The sequence below is a fragment of the Phyllobates terribilis genome, unplaced genomic scaffold (assembly GCF_046119375.1).
Source record: "Phyllobates terribilis strain yellow unplaced genomic scaffold, ASM4611937v1 Scaffold_2__4_contigs__length_985480577, whole genome shotgun sequence".
Classification (NCBI taxonomy): domain Eukaryota; kingdom Metazoa; phylum Chordata; class Amphibia; order Anura; family Dendrobatidae; genus Phyllobates; species Phyllobates terribilis.
In genome coordinates, this window is record NW_027362762.1 from 424,684,100 (window position 1) to 424,711,875 (window position 27,776).

At 41.8% G+C, this 27,776-nt stretch overlaps 1 protein-coding gene across 5 annotated transcripts in view; it reads right to left on the reverse strand.

The window, feature by feature from the left end:
* The window catches only part of SPNS2 (SPNS lysolipid transporter 2, sphingosine-1-phosphate), a 174,485-nt gene that overhangs the window by 19,924 nt on the left and 126,785 nt on the right, over window positions 1-27,776 (reverse strand). For all 5 annotated transcript variants that reach the window (XR_012282928.1, XR_012282934.1, XM_073665187.1 and 2 more), the window contains exons 6-11: window positions 27,311-27,441; window positions 25,966-26,118; window positions 24,815-25,004; window positions 18,230-18,295; window positions 10,656-10,754; window positions 7,862-8,025 (exon numbers count right to left, since the gene is read on the reverse strand). Coding sequence is in view for 3 of the 5 variants with exons in the window: in XM_073665187.1 (XP_073521288.1) it covers window positions 7,862-8,025; window positions 10,656-10,754; window positions 18,230-18,295; window positions 24,815-25,004; window positions 25,966-26,118; window positions 27,311-27,441 (803 nt within the window). In the remaining 2 variants the exon portion in view is untranslated. The remainder of the gene's footprint in view (window positions 1-7,861; window positions 8,026-10,655; window positions 10,755-18,229; window positions 18,296-24,814; window positions 25,005-25,965; window positions 26,119-27,310; window positions 27,442-27,776) is intronic.

Genomic DNA, 27,776 nt, shown 5'->3' on the forward strand with positions numbered 1-27,776 from the left:
TAAAATAATTTCTAAAACATTTCAGTAGAAACCACTGTTACCATAATAGTAAGAATGTATTATACTATAGAGCCAGGACACTTGCAAGGCAGGTTGCCCGAGATTCTAGAGCAGTGTTTCTCAACTCCAAACCTCAGGACCCCCCCCCCCCAACAGATCAGGTTTTCAGGATCTCCTTAGTATTGCACAGGTGATGGAATTATTATCAAGGCATCAAAAAAGACCACAGGTTCTCTCACCTGTTCAATATTAAGGAGATCCTGAAAGCCTGATCTGTTGGGCGGTCCTGAAGACTGGAGTTGAGAAACACTGTTCTAGAGTCTTGTACAAGAACTTTCCATCAAGAATTTCTGATGGCTAGAGGTCTTTGGAATTATTGTCTAATCACTGTGCACAATATCACTTTCTGTGGATTGAGGATGACTTGAGTTCAGGCAGTTTTACCTAGTCTTTAAAGCTGCCCATTCACGCTAGATTAGTGTTGAGCAAAACAGCAGATATCGGCAGTACCAGATGATTATCTAATATGGGATGCCAACACTTTCCCACAACAAATGTCAGGGAAAAGAACGATTGGTCATATTGAATTTCAAGGCCTGATCGGGTTGCTCCCAAGGGTGCCTGACAGCAGTTGAAGGTCCATACGCACAAGAACGCTTGTTCTCGATCATTGGCCTAGGTAAACCTTACACCAAGCAGCCCATGAACAAGCAAAACGCATGTTCTCCGGCTGATCATTTATGCCAGCATAGAAAACCACTGTTGTTGGCAACACATAGCCCCACTTAAGCAGCACACATGGTGATGACTACATGCACACTGCTTGAGAACAGAACAATTGTACGAACAATTTGGTTGTCCCATGTGAATGGGGACATAAATAAGTGCAGATTAACTGGTATACCAGTGCTTGTTTAGGGACACTTTTAGGACTGTTAAGTGATTCACTCACTTATCTCACTCTCTAAATAAGAGTTCGCTAATTATCACCTGGTATACAGTGATTTTGGATGTCTGAACGGTTTTATATTAAGTTTATGGTGCTGATTAACAATATGACTTCGGTTTTGCCAGATTGGCTCTAGTTTCTGAGATATTTAATATTTAATTAATTACAGTAGAATTGTGTCTTCAAAATGTCGCTTTTATAGCATTGTAAGCCTACAAATTGAAATACAAAATAATTATATGGGATATTTCATTAGCCAAGACACTGTTAAAGAGTCAAAAGACAGACCAAAGAGACCAAACGCTGTTGCATTTGGTATCACACGAGTCGCATTGGGGGAATGCATTTTCATGGATGATGAATTCTCTCAAAAACTAGATACAATTCAGCAAAAGTAATGGGATTTTTTTAATTCGGCACCCTCAAAATACCCTAAATCCATGCAAAAAACCTTGGAGCCTGAAACATTTTTTTGTAGACCTGTGTTATATTAGTCGATTTCTAATTATGTGGCATAGGCAGTTTATAAAACAGTAAATACTTTTCCATATATACATGTATGAGGTTAGTATTTGTTCAGTGATGTGAAAATTAGTTGTAAGCCATGCAGTTAATTAATGACCACAGAAAACAAGTTTGGCTTTTACAACATTCTTTTTTTTATACTACAGTATACAACCCCTGGCAAAAAATTATGGAATCACCAGGCTCGGAGGATGTTCATTCAGTTGTTTAATGTTGTTGAAAAAAAGCTGATCACAGACATGGCACAAAACTAAAATCATTTAAAATGGCAACTTTAGGGCTTTAACACACACTAAAAGAAATCAAGATAAAAAATGTGGTACTCAGTAAGGGTAATTTTTTTCAGACCAAGCAGAGGGAAAAAATTATGGAATCACTCAATTCTGAAGAAAAAATTATGGAATCATGAAAAACAAACACACAAAAGAACACTCCAATACATCACTAGTATTTTGTTGCACCACCTCTGGCTTTAATAACAGCTTGAAGTCTCTGAGGCATGGACTTAATGAGTGACAAACAGTACTCTTCATCAATCTGGCTCCAACTTTCTCTGATTGTTGTTGCCAGATCAGCTTTGCAGGTTGGATCCTTGTCATGGACCATTTTCTTCAACTTCCACCAAAGATTTTCAATTGGATTGAGATCCGGATTATTTGCAGGCCATGCCCTTGAACTTATGTGTCTTCCTTCCAGGAATGTTTTCACAGTTTTTGCTCTATGGCAGGATGCATTATCATCTTGAAAAATGAGGTCATCATCCCCAAACATCCTTTCAATTGATGGGATAAGAAAACTGTCCAAAATATCAATGTAAACTTGGGCATTTATTGAAGATGTAATGACAGCCATCTCCCCAGTGCCTTTACCTGACATGGAGCCCCATATCATCAATGACTGTGGAAATTTGCATGTTCTCTTCATGCAGTCATCTTTATAAATCTCATTGGAACGGCACCAAACAAAAGTTCCAGCATCATCAACTTGCCCAATGCAGATTCGCGATTCATCACTGAATATGACTTTCATCCAGTCATCCACAGTCCACGATTGCTTTTCCTTGGCCCATTGTAACCTTGTTTTTTTCTGTTTAGGTGTTAGTGATGGCTTTTGTTTAGTTTTCTGTATGTAAATCCCATTTTCTTTAGGCGGTTTCTTACAGTTCGGTCACAGACATTGACTCCAGTTTCCTCCCATTCGTTCCTCATTTGTTTTGTTGTGCATTTCCTGTTTTGGAGACATATTGCTTTAAGTTTCCAGTCTTGACGCTTTGATGTCTTCCTTGGTCTACCAGTATGTTTGCCTTTAACAACCTTCCCATGTTGTTTGCATTTAGTCCAGATTTTAGACACAGCTGACTGTGAACAACCAACATCTTTTGCAACATTGCGTGATGATTTACCTTCTTTTAAGAGTTTGATAATCCTCTCCTTTGTTTCAATTGACATCTCTCGTGTTTGAGCCATGATTCATGTCAGTCCACTTGGTGCAACAGCTCTCCAAGGTGTGATCACTCCTTTTTATATGCAGACTAACGAGCAGATCTAATTTGATGCAGTTGTTCGTTTTGGAAATGAAAATTTACAGGGTGATTCCATAATTTTTTCCTAAGAATTGAGTGATTCCATAATTTTTTACCTCTGCTTGGTCTGAAAAAAATGAGACTTACTGAGTACCACATTTTTAATCTTGATTTCTTTTAGTGTTTCTTAAAGCCCTAAAGTTGCCATATGAAATGACTTTAGTTTTGTGCCATGTCTGTGATCTGCTTTTTTTCAACAACATTAAACAACTGAATGAACATCCTCCGAGCCCGGTGATTCCATAATTTTTGCCAGGGGTTGTAGTAGCCTTCCAATGTAGTGTATCTATAAGTCACACAGCATGTCTAATGCTTGCTTCATTATTGGCTAGTTGTCAAGCATTTATACTGTTAAGAAAATGAACTATTAAGCACAAGCACCCCAAGGTTCACCCCATTAGTGATACATTATTTCACTTTAAATTGTACCTACAGCTTCAAAAGAAAAAAGTATTATGGTGCAGGACTCTCTAGTATATCGTTTCTCTAAACCACTCTTTCCTGGAGCACAGAATTGCCTGAAGTCGGTGCTGGGGGTTGCACTAAATTATGCAGTGTTCCGCCCTCCTAGGCTACTGTCTTCAGTGCGGGATCAAGAGTCATAGGATTTCCCTTCTCACACTAAAGGCAGCAGCTAAGAATGAAGACCAAGATATTGCCTAATTTAGTGCAGCCTACAACATTGACTTTGAGCGGTCCGAGCTGCTGGTAAACAGCAAAAACCTCTAATAAGAGTGATTTTGAAAAATGATTATACTGCAGAGTCGTTCACTATAATCCTTTTTCTTCTAAATGTTGGAGGTATGCTTTCAGTACTTACATCGTGGAGTCAATTAACTTTGCAATGATTATGCAACACAATGAAACTCTCTTAGGCCCCCGTCACATGTCCGTTTTGTATGTCCGTATGTGGTTCGGTTTTTTAAGGGCCGCAAATACAGACATACGCACACCTTGTGTCCGTGTGAAAAACCCGCACACGTCAGGTTTTTTTTTTGCGCAGCACGCACAAAATGCATGCTGCACACGGATGACGCACGGATGGCATCATGACACGTACTAGCGCCTGGGAATCAGCGGTAGAGTTCGCGCTGTTTCCCAGCACCGGCTGCCGAAGACATCTCTCATCATCGTCAGATGCTCGAGCTGAGATCAGCACAAGCAGGAGACAATGATAAGTATTCAGCAACTGCTGAGTACATTCTGTGTAAAATTAAGAATGAAATAAAATAAATGGCATCAATAAGATGTGCCAAATCTGGCGCTTAGCCTCGACTCTCCCCACTTGCCCTAGTGCGTTGGCAAATGGGGTAATAGGGTTGGGGTTCATGTCAGCCTTGTATTGGCAGCAGACAGGAAGCCCAGGGGTTAGTTAGGCGAGTATAACGGTGTTGTTTATTTTTAAATAAATGTGTAAAATGGTATGGACTTTTATTCAAATAAAGGATTATTTTCAGGCTGGGTGTTTATTACAAACTTTTACTATGTGGTTATAATGGGGGCATCTTATATACGGTCATATGAAAAAGTTTGGGCACCCCTATTAATCTTAAGCTTAATGTTTTATAAAAATTGGTGTTTTTGCAACAGCTATTTCAGTTTGATATATGTAATAACTGTTGGATACAGTAATGTTTCTGCCTTGAAATGAGGTTTATTGTACTAACAGAAAATGTGCAATCTGCATTCAAACAAAATTTGACAGGTGCATAAGTATGGGCACCTCACCAGAAAAGTGACATTAATATTTAGTAGATCCTCCTTTTGCAAAAATAACAGCCTCTAGTCGCTTCCTGTAGCTTTTAATGAGTTCCTGGATCCTGGATGAAGGTATTTTTGACCATTCCTCTTTACAAAACAATTCCAGTTCAGTTAAGTTTGATGGTCGCCGAGCATGGACAGCCTCTTCAAATGATCCCACAGATGTTCAATGATATTCAGGTCTGGGGACTGGGATGGCCATTCCAGAACATTGTAATTGTTCCTCTGCATGAATGCCTGAGTAGATTTGGAGCGGTTTTTTGGATCATTGTCTTGCTGAAAGATCCATCCACTGCGTAACTTCAACTTTATCACTGATTCTTGAACACTATTGCCAAGAATCTGCTGATACTGAGTGGAATCCATGCGTCCCTCAACTTTAACAAGATTCCCAGTGCCGGCATTGACCACACAGCCCCAAAGCATGATGGAACCTCCACCAAATTTTACTGTGGGTAGCAAGTGTTTTTCTTGGAATGCTGTGTTTTTTTGCCACCATGCATAACGCCTTTTTGTATGACCAAACAACTCAATCTTGGTTTCATCAGTCCACAGGACCTTCTTCCAAAAAGAAATAGGCTTCTTCAAATGTGCTTTTGCATACCTCAGCCGACTTGCAGAAACGGCTTCTTTCGCATCACTCTCCCATACAGCTTCTCCTTGTGCAAAGTGCGTTGTATAGTTGACCGATGCACAGTGACACCATCTGCAGCAAGTTGATGCTGCAGCTCTCTGGAGGTGGTCTGAGGATTGTCCTTGACTGATCTCACCATTCTTCTTCTCTGCCTTTCTGATGTTTTTCTTGTCCTGACACTTCTGGCCTTAACAAGAACTGTCCCTATGTTCTTCCATTTCCTTACTATGTTCCTCACAGTGGAAACTGACAGGTTAAATCTCTGAGACAGCTTTTTGTATCCTTCCCCTGAACAACTATGTTGAATAATCTTTGTTTTCAGATCATTTGACAGTTGTTTTGAGGAGCCCATGATGCCACTCTTCAGAGGAGATTCAAACAGGAGAACAACTTGCAAGTGGCCACTTTAAGTAGCTTTTCTCATGATTGCATACACCTGGCTATAAAGTTCAAAGCTCAATGAGGTTACAAAACCAAAAAAAGTGCTTTAGTAAGTCAGTAAAAAGTAGGCAGGAGTATTTAAAACAAGAAAATGATAAGGGTGCCCATACTTATGCACCGGTCAAATTTTGTTTGAATGCAGATTGCACATTTTCTGTTAGCACAATAAACCTCATTTCAAGGCAGAAACATTACTGTGTCCAACAGTTATTACATATATCAAACTGAAATAGCTGTTGCAAAAACACCAATTTTTATAAAACATTAAGCTTAAGATTAATAGGGGTGCCCAAACTTTTTCATATGACTGTACGCCTATCCATTACTAATGCAAAAAAAGAAGCATGGACCGCACCTCCAAAAATCATACATTTGATCTAATGCCTCTCGGCAAAAATATATATAACTGAACATGAGGTTCTTAGTTTAACATTCTGATCAGACTGTATGAAGCCCACTGCCACGTCACGGCAAACCTCATAGTGGGTCCTAACATTTCCTACCTGAACTGGAGCGGAGCCGTGCGCAAACCACCGCCACAGCGACAATGCACCAGCAGGGTGGGCGGCCTGGTGCCTCACAGCACCCATGCTGCAAGACCGAGTCCCCATGACTCCAGGCCACGCCGCCCCACAAGCACAAAACCACAGCAACTATGGCCGACACACTGCACCAACACTACATGAAGGAGCATTGTGACTCACCTTCCTAAAGCTCTCAAATGAGAGCAAAAATAGGCTAGACCCTCTTTGCAGTCTCCTGCTAATTAAAATCACCTGTGCCAAATGGGAGGAGTGCTGGTCCAAGAAAGGGGAAAGAATATGCAATGCAAAAAAAAGGAGCATGGACCGCACCTCCAAAAATCATACATTTGATCTAATACCTCTCGGCAAAAATATATATAACTGAACATGAGGTTCTTAGTTTAACATTCTGATCAGACTGTATGAAGCCCACTGCCATGTCACGGCAAACCTCGTAGTGGGTCCTAACATTTCCTACCTGAACGGGAGCGGAGCCACGCGCCAACCACCGCCACAGCGACAATGCACCAGCAGGGCGGGCAGCCGTGACGTGGCAGTGGGCTTCATACAGTCTGATCAGAATGTTAAACTAAGAACCTCATGTTCAGTTTTATATATTTTTGCCGAGAGGCATTAGATCAACGTATGTTTTTGGAGGTGCTGTCCATTCTCTTTTACAGCTCTATCCATTACTAACCCTGGGCTTCATGTCAGCTGCCAATACAAGGCTGACATGAACTCCACAAATATTACCCCATCTTATTGATGCACCCTTTCTGGGGCGCTGAGGGTTGATGTTATTAGCCTCAGAGGGGGCCAGTTTCCATGCCCCCTTCCCTAATATCAGCCTGCAGCTGTCTGTTTAGCCTTTGCTGAGTAGCATTTATAGGGGGACCCTACGTCAATTTTTTTCTGGGGTCCCCCAGTAATCTAGTGAGTAAATGCTAATCAAACAGCTGGGGGCTGTTATTAATAGCCAGGGAACATTTTTGGCTAATGGCCCCTTCCCTAGCTAGTTATATCAGCCCACAGTGGGCGGCTTTCCCTCTGCTGGTTAGGAATAATCATTGAGAGCCCACGCCATTTATTTTATTTCATTCTTAATTTTACACAGCATGTACTCAGCGGGTGCTGAATAGGACTCCCATCATTGTCTCCTGGTCGTGCTGAGATCAGCGCGACCAGGGGACAATGATAAGAGTTGCCTTCAGCAGCCGACACCTGAGATCAAAGCGAACTGTACAGCTTTTCCCACGCGCCGTTACTTGTCACACGGACAGCACACAGCTGTGTCACACAGATGTTCAGGAATCACCAGGACGTGTGAGTGGGCCCTTATACTAATTTGGGTTGTGCAGTCTGAAAGGTGATTGAGCAAACTACTTTTCATTGGTTCCCCTAAACAACCAATTAACTGTACGGATTTCAAGTAAACTTCTACTTACTGTTGCTCAGCTTTGGCACGATCTTCCAAAAAGTAAAGTGCTGTAGCCAGGAAAAACATTCCACCCAAAACAACCACAAACGGGCAGAGCATTAATGCATAACCTAGACTTAAGAACTCCCACAGTTGAGACTTATTGGTATTCTCCTGGATTAGGTCCGAGATCTGGGAAGTAAAAACAATAGACATGTAAACAGCCTCCTCCAAACTGATGAAATAGAACAATTTGCTTCTACAACAGAGGAAATCCACTTTAGCCTAGCTGCCTAATGACCTGGGCACTGGGGACTACAGAGGAAAACTAGGTTTAGCTAAACAACCATTGTGCAATAATGTCTGGAAACAAAGTGCCAGTTTTCAGCGTACGAGGGTCATTTGCGAGGTGTGGACATATTTCGAGTCAGGAATGTGATGCTATAAAAAAAAAATTCAACGACCTATTAACATGGACATTGTGTATTATATCATAATAGGGTACAGAAAACATTTTGAGAACTTCAGTACACAGAGAAGGATATCCTGGATCATGGTAGAAAGTCACTGATTCCAAGATCATTTGGTATTATTTTTGGGGATGTTCCAAATATTTATGATATTATTTTTCGTAAATCTATTTAATTATGGGTTTTAAAAGTACATAGGGTGTTCTTTACCATCGAGGTAAAATTCTGCACCTCCACAGAGAGATGTGACAACATGGAAATAACAAAAGGTATAATTTTTCTACATGGCAACTATCTATGATTTCACCATATTATAATGGCAAGGGAAATATCATCTAACAAAGACTCAAAGAAAATAATACATTTTTCTATCTATGTGCCCTCAACCAATATGGTCTTGCTTTACAAAGTGTACATCATCTAGTTACATTATAAGGGTAATCATTGGGTTCCATCATAAAAATCTTCTGGGGATGATCCTCAAAATCCATAACATCTAGTTCCGTTATGTAAAGAGAACATTGTGTTAACAGTTGTATTAATGGAATTTTCTTTTAAGTTAGTTTACAAATTGCTGATACTTTCAGTAAAGCATCATCGTATTGCCATAAAACCTTCACACGGAGGGCTGGAAGTAAAGCAATTAGAATAATGTAAGAAACTGCAACTGCGAAATGGCCTTGCAGTCCTGAAACGTGATGTGCACGCTGAGCGAGACGAGCTCTTAGGGAACAGTTCAGCCTCAGCATTGTAGACTCCTTCCAGTTTAGGCTCATCTGCTATTTTCATTTTATTAAGTATGTGCACAGCATTCGGAAACATCCCAACGTGTGGAGCCATTCCACACTTTCCCTAGACGTAGTCACTGGTGTCATTAGCCTGATGAGTGAAGCACGTTTATAACTCCCTCACCTGTGAAAAGTAGTAAATTGAACTGATTTGTTCACCCTCAATGTCTATATATTATAATATGAACCCACGAGGTAGCTGTGGTCCCCAAGATCAGCCCATCATTGCTGACCGTCTATATTTACCATCATATGACCACATTCCATAGAATACAGATGATGCCCTATACGTGAGATTTTTATGAATTTCCTTGTCTTTTGGGAGCCCAAGTTTTCTGGTTTAGTAAAGAAGTTGTCTCATGAAGACAGCCCATGTCCACGTACTATTATTGCATGTTGGGATTATAAAGGCGACATGTGTATGAGCATCTCCTGTTCTTTTAGGCTTGAGACCTTCTTTTATTACTAAGACTACCTATCATCTGAATGCCACACAACATTCACGGTCTCCCTCAGCAAAATAAGCCGATAAGTTCTGTTAAGACAACCCCTTTAATATTGTGTGTGGTTATTCTGAAATTAAAATTTAGGTTTCATCTCCGCTTCCGTGAAATTCTCATTCCTAAATATGATTTCACCAAAATGGCCATCTAAAAAACTGCACTCTGCAACTGTAAGGATAGCTCAATCTCGGCAAGGTTAAACATTACTGACATCTTTGGCCAATGTGTTTTTAGTTTATCCATGGTTTACCTCTCCATCCACTGAAATAGTTTTTTTCCATTACAGAAAGAGTTGGGACTTAATTACAATAAGTCATTTCCACATCATATGAAGAAATCCAATCGCTTGTCTCCCCTGATCTTCTGAATTACAGAACTGCAACTTTAGTTAAGATGCGATTCTTTCATAGCCCTATTCACTGCACAGAAAGCGCACTAAATCACAATTGCGCAGAAAAAAAAAAAAAGTCAACGTGGATACCACAAGTAGGATCCCCAACAATTATATTGCTGTGGCACGGCCATATGCCAGAGCATTGCAAATGGGAACAACTTTTCCAATGTACATTTTTTGCACTCATGATATACTCCATGATCTTGTACATCTTAAAAGATGCATTAGGAATATTAATAATGCTCTTTTTCATTAAAGGGAGTTTCAATTAAGCACTGAGTGAAGCGGGTGATAATAGAGTTGGCTTGTAACCGCAAACTATGGAAATTGCATACTTGTATTCACCTAACTGCCCATTCGAATTGGGAATACAGCGGCATTTTGACAGCGTGCACATTGCACACTGTCATGATTTGGAAATCTAAAGTCACAGAATGACTGCAGAAATTTATCTAGAGACAAGGAAACCCCACTAATAGGATTCAAAGGTGAGCTAGTCACCGGCCTCATTAAGTTACAGGTTTTAACAGGAGGACTAATTCATAATATGTAGCAAAACAGGCTTTATAACTGAACAACTGTAGCTCAACACAAGTATGCAAATATATATGAATAAATTGTTTAACATACTAGAGTACATTCACACTGATCACGGTAATGTACTTACAAAACCAATAAGGTATGGACTCCCCGCGTCTCCAAGTAGATGTGATGTGAAGCTCTGCAAAGCTACGGCTGTGGCACGGCGGGTTGGAATAACCACATACTGTACAAAATAAGACAAAGAGTAAGACCCCTACAAAGAATATAAAAACACACTGCAGCCAGGGCTTCCATTCTGACATGTGGGTACTATATAATGGAATAGTACATGGTTTTCAAAGAATATTTTATATTTCATATAGCCATTTATTTCTGGTTCGGTATCACAACTACCAATGTAGTATATTATGTAACAAAATGAGACCACTATGTCTATAAATGGAGGGAATTCAGAATGCAGTTTTTTCTCTATTCTCACATAAGGATGTTTTTGATCCTACAGAGATGGCAAAGCAACAACGGTTTAATGTGAAGGTTTTATTTATTGATTGGTATGCTTTTCTTACTCCATATTGTTGAAGGAAACAATGGAATGTTGCTGGATGATTGGAGGTATCTTGACATATCAAACAAGAACACAGTATTCAAGAAGCTTCCTGTTTAAAATAAAACATCCATGGCCGCAGCCTTGTGTTTACTTGAATAGGTTCAATAGGAAATTCCTACAGTAGACGATGGTCAAGATTATTTTATTCCCTTACAAGAACGTAAACATGGAGGAGGACATTCCACTAAGAAAGCTGGGGCATTGAAACAATAGCCCAGGAGTCATCTAGATGATGAGAGATGTGACTCAACGAGCAAGGAAAATAGATAGCCTATTTTACAAATTGGGGAGCTTTAAGTAACGCTGGTTTAATGAGAGAGGATTTCACATGCATGACAACACATAAGGAGATTATGCGCTCATCTGCCAGGAAATTCTGAGTATGGGTGCCACCATATGCACGACAATGAGCTGGCTATACGAGGTCTCATTCAACGTGTCACACTACAAGCACCCACACAGTACGATTACAGTTTGGTGGGATGGTATGACTTGCGAAGAATGTCAAAGGCATCTAATTACACCAGTACTTATAGTATTAGGATAATGTTAGTGCTTTATTAAGATAATGATACTATACTTTGCCAAACACATAAGGATTGTTCCCTTCTTCCTAATGACCATTACAGATATCATGCAGCTGGCCCAGGCTGGTATTCTCATAGGTAGTCATGCCTATATACAATATTTTAAATGCTTGACAACATGCTTAGCAAGGGTTAACTAAGGGTGAATTAGTCACTATGAATGACGCTATTAAACCACTGAATATTTTACTTTGGAATAAAATGTATATTGCAAGCAAACAAAAGTAGACACAGTTCATGCTTTAGTAATACCACTAAAATGTTATAATGGATAGACATTTCAAGGCACAATCGCAATGAAAGCTTTTGAGGTCAAGGAACTTTTCACTAGAACTATTCATCTCCTACTATTAGATTATATTTAGAACTTTAATTCTCGCTGCATAAAGTATGTCAAGGAATGCATAGCTAATGGGTATATTAAAGCGCTAAAAACACATAAAAAGCATTGAACATGAGTAACTTTAAGAATAAAAGTTAAAGTGAGATATTCAGGAGACTCTAATAAGCCATTTATGTCATTTATATATAACCCCGATTCCAAAAGAAGTTAGGACACTTCTAGCTTATATCTCTTCTAGACATATTTTATTCACAAGAGAACACATATCAGAAGGTGAAAGTTTGACCTTTTCCCATTTCATTTGAAAAAATTAACTTATTTTGAAATTGACAGCAGCAACATCTCAAAAAAGTTGGACAGGGCAGTGTCTACAATTGTATATCATCCCCTCTTCTCTTTTCAACAGTCTGTAAACGTCTGGGAAGTGAGGAGACCAATTGCCGGAGTTTTGGAAGAGGAATGTTGTCCCATTCTTGTCTGATGTAGGGTTCTAGCTGCTCCACAGTCCTGGGGCTTTGTTGGATTTTGCATTTCATAATGCGCTAAATGTTTTCTGCGAAGCCTTGCTGTTGTGATGGATGTGTGACACCCCAGGGGTCTGGTTGCCACAGTGATAGAGATATTACGTCTGAGAGCAGGTGGGAGGTCCTTTGGTCAGGGATCCTGTGCATGCCACACCTCCTGCCCAGTCTTGGGAGGGGAAGAACTTCCCCTATATAAACCCGGGGCTGAAGCAGGGTGAGGAGTCAAGGAGAGTAGAGACAAGAAACAGTCATAGGAAGAAACAGCAGGAGCTCAGTGGGAGCAATACTACTACGAGTCAGGGGCTGGCAGCTGCAGAGCTCGCCCTGACTGAGAAGCTTTCTTACCGGACCCGGCGTCCGAGGCTGTGGGGACTAACTCTTACCCAGCAGCAGAAGCCGACCGGCAGGGGATTTCAGGTCCTCAGGCCCAGAAACCCGAAGGCACGGTCACACGTGTGGGACCAGCACCGCCATCGTGGAGCGGAAGCCAATAGAAGGCCCCGAGTCACCGGCCATACGGGTGAGCACCACACGGTACACTCAGGGACGTGGGCTACTTATATCCGCTTCTAGCAAGGTAGCCAGAAGAGTACAGTCAGTTTGGGAGGCCTACAACTCCGCCTGGCCAGGGGAGATCCCATCTGCTCAAGGACTGACCAGGCCCCGTTCGCTAGCAAGTACTCCGGGAGGGTCTATCGTTGTTACCAGTAAAGACCCTGAATTACACCGCACCGTCTCTGAGTGGTTCCTGCTACCCCCATCTTCCACGTCGGCTGCCCTGAGGCCATACCCCTCCCGTTGGGGGTTATACTATCACGCTGCACAATTCTACACCGGCCTCAGCGGTCTGCCCTGCAGCGGCAGCTCCATAGCTGCAAATCAACGGGTGGCGTAGTCGACACTCAAATAACATCTATCAAGACTGCCACACACTGAGTCTGACTCCCTGGGCACGGACCGGGTCCCCGCCACTCGGAGACTACAACCCTCATCTGATCCGGTTCCGGGTAAGCCCCCGTGCGCGAGACGCTGCGCGACACAGCAGGCCCAGGGGCGCGTCAGCTTTGGCGTAGTCGGCAGGATTTCGTGCCCGCAACCACCGGGTACTGCGTGCCTGAAAAGCAAAGACTGTTCAAACTTACCAGTGGTGAGGTTTCCCGCCATCCGGCGCCATCTTCTGCCTTCTTCCCGCCATCCGCGAAGTTTTCCCGCCATCCGGCACCATCTTCGGCCTTCTTCCCGCCATCCGTGGAGTTTTCCCGCCATTGGACGCCATCTTGAGGACGCCGCGCGGGAAGAAGAGGGGCGTGGACTTCGAAAGCGCGCGAGAACTGAAGCCCCGCCTCACGTCCGGACGTTGCGTAAGGTCCTGGAAGGAGCCCAGCAGACGCCGACGTCACCGGAGCGCGACGGAAGGTCCTCAACCCTGACGATCTACTGCGGAGCCGCGGCCTACGGAACAGGATCATCGCAAGGTAGGCCACGGTCCACTAGGGGGGAGGAAGATGTCTGATACGGAGGAGAGCTTCACTGCCTCAACCCCCGCCAGCGCCACCGCTGCTGCAGTTATGCCCTTCACCATGCCCTATATCCCGGGAGCAGCTTGGCTACCCCAGTACTCAGGGGAGTCACATACCCTGCATGACTTTAGAGAAAAGCTGGATAGCCTCTTCCAGGTGTACCCCCTCACAGAAGAGCAAAAAGTGAGCATCCTGGTGGCCCAACTAACCGGGGCAGCTAAAAGGGAAGTAAAATCCTGGCCACCTGGGAGGAAGACTGTCGCAGGGATACTAACCCGGCTGAAGGATACCTTTGATACCCGCACCTCAGCCGAGATTAAGCTTAGATTCTACGGGTGCAAGCAGCGAGCGCATGAGAGTATAAGGGACTATGCACTAAACCTACAAGAGGCCCTGAGGGCCATTAAGCAGACCGACCCTGATGGAGTGGGAAACGAGGACAGGCTGTTGACTGAACAATTTATAGAGGGACTGTATTGTAATGCCCACCGAACCCAGTTGCGGGTGATGGCCTTACAGGATCCCCATCTGGGCTTTGCACAGTTCAAGGACAGAGCCATCCGGGTGCTCCGAGAACCGGCACCGGGTGGCGTTATGACCCACAGGCGCCCAGCTATTACTTACCACCAGGAGGCGGCGCCCTTGTCGGCAGGGCCTGTGGGAGCTGATGCGCAGGCTTTGGACAATGACCCGGCTCCAGACCTACACCATCAGGTCCAAGAGCTAGCTAAGAGCGTTGCTGCGCTAACCCGAACTGTGCAGTCTTTACAGGTTTCCACCCCAGGGAAGATCCAGCTGGCATCCGGACCGGAGGACATTCCGTGGCGTCGACCAAGGAGGACCCCACACCCGCAGACCAGGAGGATCAACCCTCTGCTTGCAGTGAGCCTGCCATATCCCTAGTGAGCCAAAGAGCCGGTAGACAGCTGCCCAGTTTACCCTTGACAGCTCCTACACCCTGTAGTTCAGGGCTAGGCAGTCAGCTCCGTAGGTCCACTAGAGGCCAGTTACCCGCACGGTGGAGGATTTGAAGTGTATAAATTGTTTTATTTAGGTTTACCTGTGTATTGTTGCTTGTGTATAATTTTGTGTTTCTAGTTATTTGTAGGAGTCCTTGGTGGATTTACCGGGAATCCTGTGTACATAGTTGGAGCGTAACCCAGGACGGACTAAAGACTGTTAAGGACTCGGGGTAGGACAGACCCCCTACCTGGTTACGTCTCCCTGTTTTGGTGAAATGGACACCTTGCTTTTCTTCAAAGACTGCACCCGGTTGCGGACACGCCGTAACCATCTTATGTGTTTTTCTTATTGTATTGTTATTGTTATACCTTGTTATGTTTTTCTAAAAATATGTTTAGTCCCGGAGTACTAAATTTCACTAGGGGGGAATGTGACACCCCAGGGGTCTGGTTGCCACAGTGATAGAGATATTACGTCTGAGAGCAGGTGGGAGGTCCTTTGGTCAGGGATCCTGTGCATGCCACACCTCCTTCCCAGTCTTGGGAGGGGAAGAACTTCCCCTATATAAACCCGGGGCTGAAGCAGGGTGAGGAGTCAAGGAGAGTAGAGACAAGAAACAGTCATAGGAAGAAACAGCAGGAGCTCAGTGGGAGCAATACTACTACGAGTCAGGGGCTGGCAGCTGCAGAGCTCGCCCTGACTGAGAAGCTTTCTTACCGGACCCGGCGTCCGAGGCTGTGGGGACTAACTCTTACCCAGCAGCAGAAGCCGACCGGCAGGGGATTTCAGGTCCTCAGGCCCAGAAACCCGAAGGCACGGTCACACGTGTGGGACCAGCACCGCCATCGTGGAGCGGAAGCCAATAGAAGGCCCCGAGTCACCGGCCATACGGGTGAGCACCACACGGTACACTCAGGGACGTGGGCTACTTATATCCGCTTCTAGCAAGGTAGCCAGAAGAGTACAGTCAGTTTGGGAGGCCTACAACTCCGCCTGGCCAGGGGAGATCCCATCTGCTCAAGGACTGACCAGGCCCCGTTCGCTAGCAAGTACTCCGGGAGGGTCTATCGTTGTTACCAGTAAAGACCCTGAATTACACCACACCGTCTCTGAGTGGTTCCTGCTACCCCCATCTTCCACGTCGGCTGCCCTGAGGCCATACCCCTCCCGTTGGGGGTTATACTATCACGCTGCACAATTCTACACCGGCCTCAGCGGTCTGCCCTGCAGCGGCAGCTCCATAGCTGCAAATCAACGGGTGGCGTAGTCGACACTCAAATAACATCTATCAAGACTGCCACACACTGAGTCTGACTCCCTGGGCACGGACCGGGTCCCCGCCACTCGGAGACTACAACCCTCATCTGATCCGGTTCCGGGTAAGCCCCCGTGCGCGAGACGCTGCGCGACACAGCAGGCCCAGGGGCGCGTCAGATGCAGTATGTGGTTTAGCATTCACTGAAATAGGCAAGGCCTTCAATGAAATAGATGCTGTCTGGATGGAGGAATATGTTGGTCTAAAACCCCTTTATAATGCTCAGCATTGATAGGGTCTTTCAAGATGTGCACGCTGCCCATGCCATAGGCACTAATGCAGCCTCATACCATCAGAGATGCAGGTTTTTGAACTGTGCACTGATGCTGGATGTTGCCTCTCATCTTGTGTCCGCGGGACATATCGTCCGTGGTTTCGATAAAGAATTTCAAGTTTTTGCTCATTCGACCACAGGACAGTTTTCCATTTTGCCTTAGTTCATTTTAAATGAGTTTTGGCCCAGAGAAGACAGCGTTTTTAGATTGTGTTAATATATGGCTTCATCTTTGCATGAAAGATCTTCAACTTGCATTGTTGGATTGCACGATGAATTGTATTTACAGATGATGATTTCTGGAAGTATACTTGAACCCTCTCAGTGATTTGCATGACTGAATCATGCCCGTTTTTAATGCAGTGCTGCCTGAGGGTCTATAGATAAAGAGTATCCAATATGAACCATTGGCCTTGTACTTTGTGAAATGGATTTCTCCAGAATCTATGAATCTTTTGATATTATGTACTGTAGATGATGGGATATTCAAATTGTTTACAACTTTACGATGAGGAACATTTTCTGAAATTTTTAGACGCAGTTATTCACAGATTGGTGAACCTCTGACCATCTTTACTTCTAAGAGACTCTGCCTCTTCAACATGCTCTTTATATACACAGTCATGTGACTTCATGACTCCAGCTGTTTTTCATTAGTACCACTTACCTTTCCAGTCTGTCCCAACTTTTTTGAGATGTGTTACTGCCATCAACGTCTGAGTGAGACTTTTTTTTCATTTCACTTGAAAAAAATAACTTTCGCCTTCTAATTTGATAGCCATATTTTATTTACAACAGAAAATAGATAGCAGAGATTTCCAAATCATTGCATTCTTTACATCTTACACAGCGTCCCAACTTTTTTGTAATTGAGGTTGTAATATAATACAGGCAGAGTAATTTAGATTGTTGATAATTTACTAATCAACTGGATGTCGATCTCTGGGACCCCCACCCATCTTGAGAATGTGGTTGAGATCTGTCTGAAATGGGGTCGAGTATGTGCACAACCACTATTTATTGCCCAAGCAATGCCATAGACAATGAATGGAAAAGTTCATAAGCTCAACCAATGCTCCAACCTCTTTAGATTGGTGGGCATTATAGCAATCAAACCACTAAGAGATCTTATGTTTGGCTGTGAATATTAATAAATTTGGTCTGAGACTGAAGGTTTTTTTGTTGTTGTTTTTAACCAATTCTGCTGCTCAAAAAAGGTGAAAATTATTCTACTTCTTGCTCCTGAAAGACCAAAATGTGTAGAGTCGTCCAGTCTATCAGAGTGTTAGACTCACAGTAAAGAAATTTGTTTCTTACCATAATTCAATTTTACACAACTGTATATTAGAAATGATCTCTGCCGCTAATTATATTGGATCATAGGACATATCCTCTTATAGCTGGCAGAAACACAGAACAAATAGGTTGGGATCACGGAAGAATATTGAAAATCCCAGTAGAATTTGTAATGCCAGATCCCATGTAAATAAATTAATGGCAAATGATATAACAATTGACAGGTAGAAAGACTTATAAAGACAAAATCTAAAGATATTAATACTTACCATTAGCATATCAGCGGTGATAGCCCAGTTAGAGAACAGTAAAGTCTCCCCAGCAAATATACAAATCTGTCAAAATAAAATATTTTCCATTAATTTAAGGAAATTAGATGCAATTCTAACAATTCTCACAATCACTTCATCTCTAAAGAACTTTGTATGCTCTGAAAGCATGAGAACATAAACACCCCAAAAGAAGTTTATGAAATTTGTGTCTTTTACGTTCACATTGGTATGGCAAACTTACACCTTAGACTAAAGTCATCCGAAGCCATCCATATTGACAGACTAATGTGTATGGGGGACTCCAGACTCCCACCCGATTGAGGATATTGGAGCAGAGAAAGATCCAGTCTACTAACATTCAATGTTCAATCCCTTTGTTCTTCCTGGAGAGCAGTTGCCACCAAGGAATTCTGGAAGCGGCTCTCTCAGAACACAGGAGCCGAGCATTCCCGTGTGTGGGGGAGTTAGGAGAAATAGCATGATATCTGTTGGTTAAACATTCGTTCACGGAAACCTACTTATTGTGTATAAAGGCCTTCAAGAATGCGGTTTAATATTTCTGCTAGTGTTTATAGAGATACACCAGATGAGGATCTTAACCAGTGGTATCCAAGAAGGCAAACACTCACTGCTCTCATACTGGGATAATGATAGATGCATCATAGTGTATGACAATACCCTTGGGGAGAATTTGATTAGTAGGTACTTGGCTTACAAATATGGAATTACACCAAATCAAGAACACATAATACTCTTCTTACTCTATACTCAATGGTCATATTAACGTTTCTTTCTTTTGTTTGATAGCTGTATCTCCTCCCAGACATTGAAATGTTGTATATAGCCTCTATATCCATCTATTGGCCCATATCGCTACTCCTCTTCACCTCTAAACGCCTCGAAAAGCATGTCCACACTTTACTATCCTTCCACCTCTCATCTAACCTACTCTTTGACAACCTTCAATCTAGCTTCCGTTCCCACCATTCCACCAAAACTGCCCTAACCAAAATTACCAATGACTTACTAACTGCCAAAACTAACAGACATTTCTCTATACTCCTCCTCCTAGTTTTTTCTCTGCCATCGACAGTCAACCACTCCTTTCTTCCCTCAGTATCACAGACCTTGCCCGCTCCTGGATCTCTGCATACCTCTCTACCCGCACATTTAGCGTCTCCCACTCCCACACTACCTTTTCATCTCATCCTCTCTTTGTCGGAGTCCCTCAAGGCTCTGTCTTGGGATCCATACTCTTCTCCATCTATACCTTTGGCCTCGGACAACTCAAAAGTCCCATGGCTTCAAGTATCATCTATACACTGATGACACTAAGATCTACTGCTCTGGCCCAGACTTCACCTCTCTGCTGTTTAGAATCCCAGAGTTTCTTTTATCCCTATCCTCCTTCTCCTCTTGCTTCCTAAAGTTCAACGTAGAAAAAACTGAACTCATCATCTTTCCTCCATCTCACATATCTTCCCTATCTGATCTATCTATTACAATAAATGACATCCCGATTTCCCCTGTACCTGAAGTCTTCTGCCTCAGAGTAACCCATGTCTTGCCGCCCCTAACGCAAAAATATTTCCAGAATCCATCCTTTCCTCTACATCAATCTACTAAAATAATAGTGCATGCCATCATCTCTTGCCTCTACTACTGCAATATCCTCCTCTGTGGCCTTCCTACTAATACTCCTCCGCAAATCCCTTTATTGGCTCCCAATTCCAAAACGTATCCACTTCAAGCTACTAACACTGACTTACAAAGCCGTCCAAAATCTGTTTCCCCCATATATCTCTGAACTAATCTCCTACCACGCAATCTCCAGTCCTCCCAAGACGTCCTTCTCTCCTCCACACTCGTATTTTCCTCACCCAATCGCTTGCAAGACTTCTTCCGAGTATCCCCCACTCTCTGGAATTCTGTGCCCCAATACATCAGATTATCCCCTACATTTGGAACTTTAAAGTGGAATTTGAAAACCCATCTACAGCTTACAGCCTGCAACGACCCCGTTGCCACCTCACCACTACCAGAGCTCATGCCTCACCAACACCGGAGCTGCTGAAAACCCTGAACCTACTGTCTCCTCCCCCATTATCCTGTAGAATGTAAGCCCGCAAGGGCAGGGTCCTCTCCCCTCTGTTCCTGTCTGTCACTATTTGTTTCTTCATTGTAATTTCTACTTTTGTTTTGTATGTAACCCCTTCTCTAAAAATAAATATTAAATAATAATATAGCCATGACACTTCCGAATTTTTTGCTTTGGAGCCTTATTCTCTGGTTAGAGTTCTTAGTATTCTTTTTTGCACAATACAGTCCAGCCCAGTACCAGATAACTATTGCATAATGATTTCCAGTGCAATCTACAGACTTTACCATTGTAATTAGTTTCTTTTATTATACAAACACCAATTTGGTGCTCGCCAACCTACAGCTATCCAGCTGTTTGGAACTACAACTCTATGGGCCTGATTCATCAAAGCTTTCACGCCAACAAGAGTTGAAAAGTCACAAAATGTAAGCACAACTCGGGAGATGCGCCAAAATTAAGACTTGACATTTTAACAACACTTTCTCCCAGCTCCACCAAAATGGGCGGAATAATGAAAGAATGGGGGTGTGGAATGGCGGGACGCCACAGCTTGTCTAATTTATGACGAGCTGTGGTGTTCCCTACACCGGAAACCTCACTCCAGTACCTGACTGGTTGGATTTCTGGCTTGGAGCAACTATTCATGAATTAAGAGCGTCAGACTCCAGCAAGCTCCGACTGCTCATTAAGAACAGCGTTGTGATAAATCAGGCTCCATGTATTTTCAGACTGTCCAGAGCTGCAAAGTATAATGGGAGCTGTAGATTTTGAACAGATTATGAGAGCCACATGCAGTAGCTCTATTCTTACTTATTAATATAAGTCTAATGTTGAAGGAACCTGTCATATTGAAATTGGTATCTGATCTGCAGACAAAATATAGTAAAGCAGGTGGAGCTGATCAGATGGATATGCTTTTTTGTGGCAACAATTACCAGTAAACCTTGCATTTTATGCATTGAGATCCCTGGTTTGTAAGCATGAGTTTAGAGGGCTGTCCTACCAGTGATTGACAGTCTTCTCTGTATGACGGTGTATGCAGAGATAACTGTCAATCATTGAATAGGACTGCCCACTTGACTCATATGCATAGAAACACCAGGGACTGCAATTAATAAAATACACATTATACGGAATCTTTTTCAACAAATCTATACATCATTCTGCTCAGCTTCTACTTTTCTGCAACATACTTAATGCTGTCCACAGATCGGACTGTATGTACAATGTGACATTTTCCTTTCAAGAAAGGAGCTTGGGGTAAAAAACACAATTACAGTACCTGTATTAGTACAACTATATTTTATCCATAGATTTATTTGAGGAGTTATATGAAGTCAACCTTGCAAGTAGGAGTCGAGATCTAACCTAAGCTTAGTCCTTTCACTCTGCTGTTGGAGCATTGTGACATTATCTGGATATAAGGAAAGTGCGCTTTTTTATGTACTACAGTCTAGCATTCACAAGGTTAATGAGTAGAATACAAAGCCACCCATCCCTCCACCTGTGCATTCAGTAAGACTGTCTTTCCAGTTATTGTTTTGTTCTGCTCATTATTTGTATTCTTGCTCCGGTCCTATTGTGTTTCTAGTCTTTGAAGAGCATTATCGTTGTACGCTGAATACCTCCACTCCATTCTGCCTTAGCTGCACACACTGGCTCTTCTACAATAAGCAATGCTAACACGTGTATATATTTGTATTATATTCATTTATTCCTCATCATATATTTCTCCAAAATTGGAAATGGGTGCAGTCGACAAGCACACTATAAAGGGAGTCTATTAGTATGACAGAACCTATTTTTTTAAAGGTATTTAGCAGAGAGTAAAGAACTCCCCAACCCAAAGTGACGATCAGGGAGAGGGAATAAAGCTTGCTGTATTTGCGACAAAATCCCACTACACAGTAAGCCCTACACTTATAAGGATTAATTTCCATGTAAAGGAAAGACAGCTTAAGAAATAGGAAAGGGTTCTTTACTGTAAGTGGCTTCAAATTCAAGAATGCTCAACTAATGTTTGATGAAAGAATTTAAGGAGGTCCAGACCTTTACGTTATAACTAATGATATTGAGAGTGAGAATAAGGTGATTGATGTAGAACTGATGTAGGGAAATATTTGACTGCTATTGGGGACTCGTCCTAAATTCCACAATTAGCTACATTCAAGGGGTTTTGCTTTGTCTTCCTCTGGACCAAACAGCTCCGCTCAAGGCAGGATGAACTTGATGACCTTGTGTCTTTTCAAGTATAATGGGTATGATAATATATATTACCAATAGATTTTCAGAGCAGCTGTAAGTTTTTTTTTTCTGGGGGCTTGCTGAATTATAAGCAGGTTTGTGTTTTATAACTAGCTGGATACCTACATTTCTGCCTTAATCATGAATTCTTGTTCCTCTGTGTAATTCTACAGTGATTTTTTTTCCAAACTGACCGGCCGAGTTGTCACAAATCAAAGTTAGTGCTTTTTAAGTGTCCCCCATACAAACATTTTCCTGCTCCCTTCCAAAATCTACAGATCTAATGCGAACATAAAATCATTGCTGTCCTCTTTTCCTAGAATAACAGCTACATAAAAAACATGTGTACAAGTAAAATCCATTTACTGTTCCAATTTTACAGGATTACGTTTTCTGGGGAAAATAAACCTGCATTAGCAAGTATGCCGTGGTGTTAAAATCCTTGTGAATTCCAGCTATATTTTTAGACTACACTAGACTCTCAATGGTGTCTAAAATCACCGGTACAGGCAGTTTATCATTCGATCTTGGCTCGAGAGTTCTTCTAGCATATAGGTGAAACGATTGCATTATCCTGAAAACACATATGTAGGTTTCCGTAATGCCTCCATTTAGCTGTCTATGAGCATTAGCATGTGTCATATATTCGACTGTAATATATTGCTATATTGTCCATTCCACCATATATATATGGATTACCAAAGTTTAAAGTGTTTGTCAGGTTTGGACACCTTCTCATAATATGGGCCCACAAATCAAAAGCAGATCGAAAAAGTATTGCTGCTTAGAAACAAATCCGGATGGTTTTTGTAAAAAAAAAAAAAGTCGCTATGCCAGTTTTCATTTGCATAGCATTGGCATAGCAGAGTGCTTACTAATTGAAAACCATGGCTTCCAAATTTTTCAATGATTGCCCTGTAGTCCTCCTGAGACACAGAAATGATGGAAGCCCCTTTAATACAGTTTGTATTAAAAGGTTTCCACTCTAAAATGAAGCCATCAGAAGAATTTCACTAATCAAACTAGTGGTATGGCAATATAGGTGCCACCATACACTTTCAGGCTAATTTGCATTTAGCTTCAAAGCTTGATTTTTGAGCTACAGCACATTGAATAACTGCAAGGTAGGTATAAGTTTCATTGTTGTTCTATGACCTATACCACCATACTACTAGTTTGATTAGTAAAAAAAAAAATGTCCTGCCACCCAGTGCTGTGTAGTATGAGAGAATTTTGCAATTTTGGTGGAGTTGGAGTCGGTATAAAATGGACAGACTCCGAAAATATATAATAAATTGGGTACAGTAGTTCAATACAGTATGTGCTGAATATTTGTAAATATTTGGGAAAGTTATGAAATGTCCTATAAATGTCTGTTCTATTCCGGATCTAAGGATTTAGGCTTTTAGTTGAGATAACTCTGTGCTGCACTTTATGTACATGCTCAGTAGTGATGCTTCTCCTCTACAGATCAGAGGAAAAAGGCACTGGGAAGGAATGCCCACACTCATCTCAGAGCTGCTAGAGTGAACAGGAAAACAGGATAAAGTAAATAGCCTGATTATTGTATCACAATGGTGATGAAAAGCCTGATGTTACCATTTTACTACAGTAAATGTATCACTTAAACACGAGCCATGTATAAGGGAGTCGGGGTTGGAGTCAGGGAAATTGAGTCGGCATCTGAGTGAGAGGTTTGGCTTACCGACTCTACAGCCCTGCTTCCACCTTCCCCTTAAACCTAAAGAATTTGGGCCGTTAACTAGAGCAGTATAGAAATATAAGTAACTGTTAAATGATAGCAAAATGTATAAAAATATAAACTTATAAATGATAAAAAATTTACAGTATAGATATCAAAACTAAATTTCGAAAATACATAGCACTAACATGGCTGCTAGGCAAGATTAAACCTTGTAAATTAAGATAAAAACATGATTAAAAAAAAACAAATTAATGCCATTTTATCACACAGTACTCTAGAACTGGAATTACGAAGAGTGCATGTAAGAACACAAGAATATACTATCTGCCTCAGGAAGGAGGACTAAGCCAGAAGCAAGAGTGACTGAGTGGGTGGCAATAGTTCTTTAACAGGAGTATAACAATTTCAGATCATGTGCAATTTGGATACCAGCTGAGCCGCACAGAAGGCTTGTTTCAGCCTCACTGGGCAGGAATTATTTAGAACCACAGAAAGGCACAGGAGAAAAGATTTCCTTAATAAAGCGACTTACATATGCAGCTACGATACTGCTCTTGGCAGCAACGAAGACCAAGCAAATGAAGATCGCCGATCCCAGCATGCCCACGGCACAGACAAGTGGGTCAGCACGTTGAGTTTTCAACCGACACCATTTAGTAGCTCCCGCCCCAGTTATCACTCCGAGAAAGCCGGTGATGCAGGTGATTGCTCCAAAAATCAAACTGTTGAAAAAGATAGAAAGGCTTGTTATATAGACAAGAGCACTGGTATAGTAGTGTCAAAACGATAAGTGGCTCCTAATTACCGGGCTTCTCTTCATTGCTACTAATTTTATAGTGGGAAGTTTAATATTAACAAATCCTAGAATGGTTCTAGAACATCCCTGATCTTAATGGGTGTCCTCCTCCTATCTACTGGTAGTCACTAATCAACAATTAATCCAGGGGAAATCGTAATGTAAAGTAAATCAATATCCATTCATGGTGTCCCTTGTATTCTATAAGTACCCTGCAGTCCTCCTGCCAACAGCCACACTTGAATGCGGCTCTATGCTTTAATTAACATAGGAGATATTCTTGAATAATGAGAGGACTTATTGCAGAGAAATATTATAGAATTATTCTAGAAATACATAAGTGGATCACAGTTGGAAATAAATGCAGAACCTTAGTACCTCTAGGTTAACTTCCCACAATGAGTTTTTGGTGAGATTTTGACGCTGTGTAAAAAAAACGCAGTGTCTTACGGTTCCAGCAAAGTGGATAGGATTTATAGAAATCTTGTGCCCGCTGCGCTTCATTTTTACATTGTGTAAATTGACCTGCGATGTGTTTCAAATTCGCAACATGTCAATTTCTCTTGCGAATACGCTTAGTGTTATGTGCGGATTTTCTTCATAGACATGCATTAGATGCAAAAAATCCAAAAAGGTAAAAAATGCCTATGCATTGTTAGTGCGTTTCCGCTGCGGGTACGCACTTAAATAGCATGTAATCTGCACATGACAGTAATCGAGACAAAAACCACAGGATTAAAAATGAAATAAATCAAACTAAAAAAATGCGGGTAACACAATTGGTGCAGACATGCGGCAAAAAATCTGCCACATGAAAAACTCACCATGCACTCATCACGGGTACATAACCTTAAGAATTTTTCTTTGCCTACAAATTGATAAATTACCTGTCTTTGGTGCTGCAGGGTCCAAAGTTACACTGCTCCACTGTCTTCTGGACCACCTGAGCTCTGTACAGATAGAGAGGAATCCACATACCGAGAGCCCCAGTTGCAAATGACACTGTAGATGTTGCCAATGAAGAGAAGACATAACTGCGACTGGTAAAATAAATAGAAAACGCACAAATTAAGTGCTTGAAATACTGGCCAGATGGGACCCGAAAAATGATTTTGCTTCTTTTTCTGTACTTAATAGGGTTTCTGCCAGCTTTGTGGAATTCCTCATTACATACGCAGGTGATTTAGCCAAGTTAGGCTACATGACACCAAGTAAAATATGTAATAATGCAGAGCGGCCCCTATATTAATAGTCTGTTCACAAGAGAACTTGAATTCTCATTGTTATGTCTGTGCAAATGTTATCACTCTCCTGTAAGAAAACAATATATCCAGTATGTGTAAAGATAAGCATACAGGCAAGCACATTTCAAGGTACTGTAGTTGGTAACAATAATATCCCATAAAATAAAGATTTGGACAATTATTGTATTGTCAGAAATATTGCCCTTAGCATGCGCTCTTCCAAAATACACTCCATAGTAAGTCTATGTGAAGAGTAGAATAACATTCTGCAACCATGACATAAAAGGAGGCGGGGTACTTATAAATCAGGGGTGTTTGCATCACCTGGCATTTCCCAATGATGATAGTGAACAATCTATAACCCTAGCATGCTAATTAAGGTCTGAAACCTTGGTCAAAGTTATCTGAGTACACACCTCCAAAGGTGCCCAAAAATTAGCATCAGCCCATTTTCCTTTCTGTAATTATTAAAATCTAAAAAAATGACAATGTACAGGGTGGGCCATTTATATGGATACCCCTAAATTAAATGGGAATGGTTGGTGATATCAACTTCCTGTTTGTGGCACATTAGTATATGGAAGGGGGAAAACTTTTCCAGATGGGTGGTGACCATGGTGGCCATTTAGAAGTCAGCCATTTTGGATCCAACTTTATTTTTTTCAATGGGAAGAGGGTCATGTGACATCAATCTTATTGAGAATTTCATAAGAAAAACAATGGTTTTAACTTTATTCTTTCATGAGTTTTTTACATATATTATTGCCTAAAATACAAAAGGAAATGTATCATCTTTAACTTTAGGCCTTTTAGAGATCGTTTCATCTTCAACTTGATTAACTGTTCACAATAGCAGTAATTCTGACCAGGGAGGCACAGACTTTTACATGCCACTGTACAGTGTTGTACAGATGAAGTATGGCACTGATCATGGCATTTACACAATCTTGCTTTCCCTTTATGGCAGTTAGACCTTCTTGGGACTTACTTCTTGACCAGAGCCTTCATATCTCGAAACCAAGAACTCCGTGCCTTTAGTTGTTCTGTGTGTCCTCTCTTTGCCGCTGGCACGAATATTAGTATTAGCATTCCCGTTATTATACCAAGCACCGGGGAGACCTTAAGACATTAAATATATCAATATATAAATATGGTTTCTACTTGATATTAAACTACAGCAAAAAAAAGTGAGATTCAGCCAAAAGATAAATTATTTAAAAAAAAGACATTCAATGTCATTACATTAGAGAATTCTATTAAATAGGAGACACTAGTGAGGAATGCTGGAAGGTTGTGATCGGAGTCATTAGCATGTGTTCTCTAAGCCTTGGTACTTAGCATTTGTTTAATCCTAATGAGCCTCAGTGATGACGCCTCAAGACATACTGCTCCAAGCTCCTAGGCTTTCAGTCTGCTGCCTTTAGGATAAATATACTAAATTATGATGTTCTAAT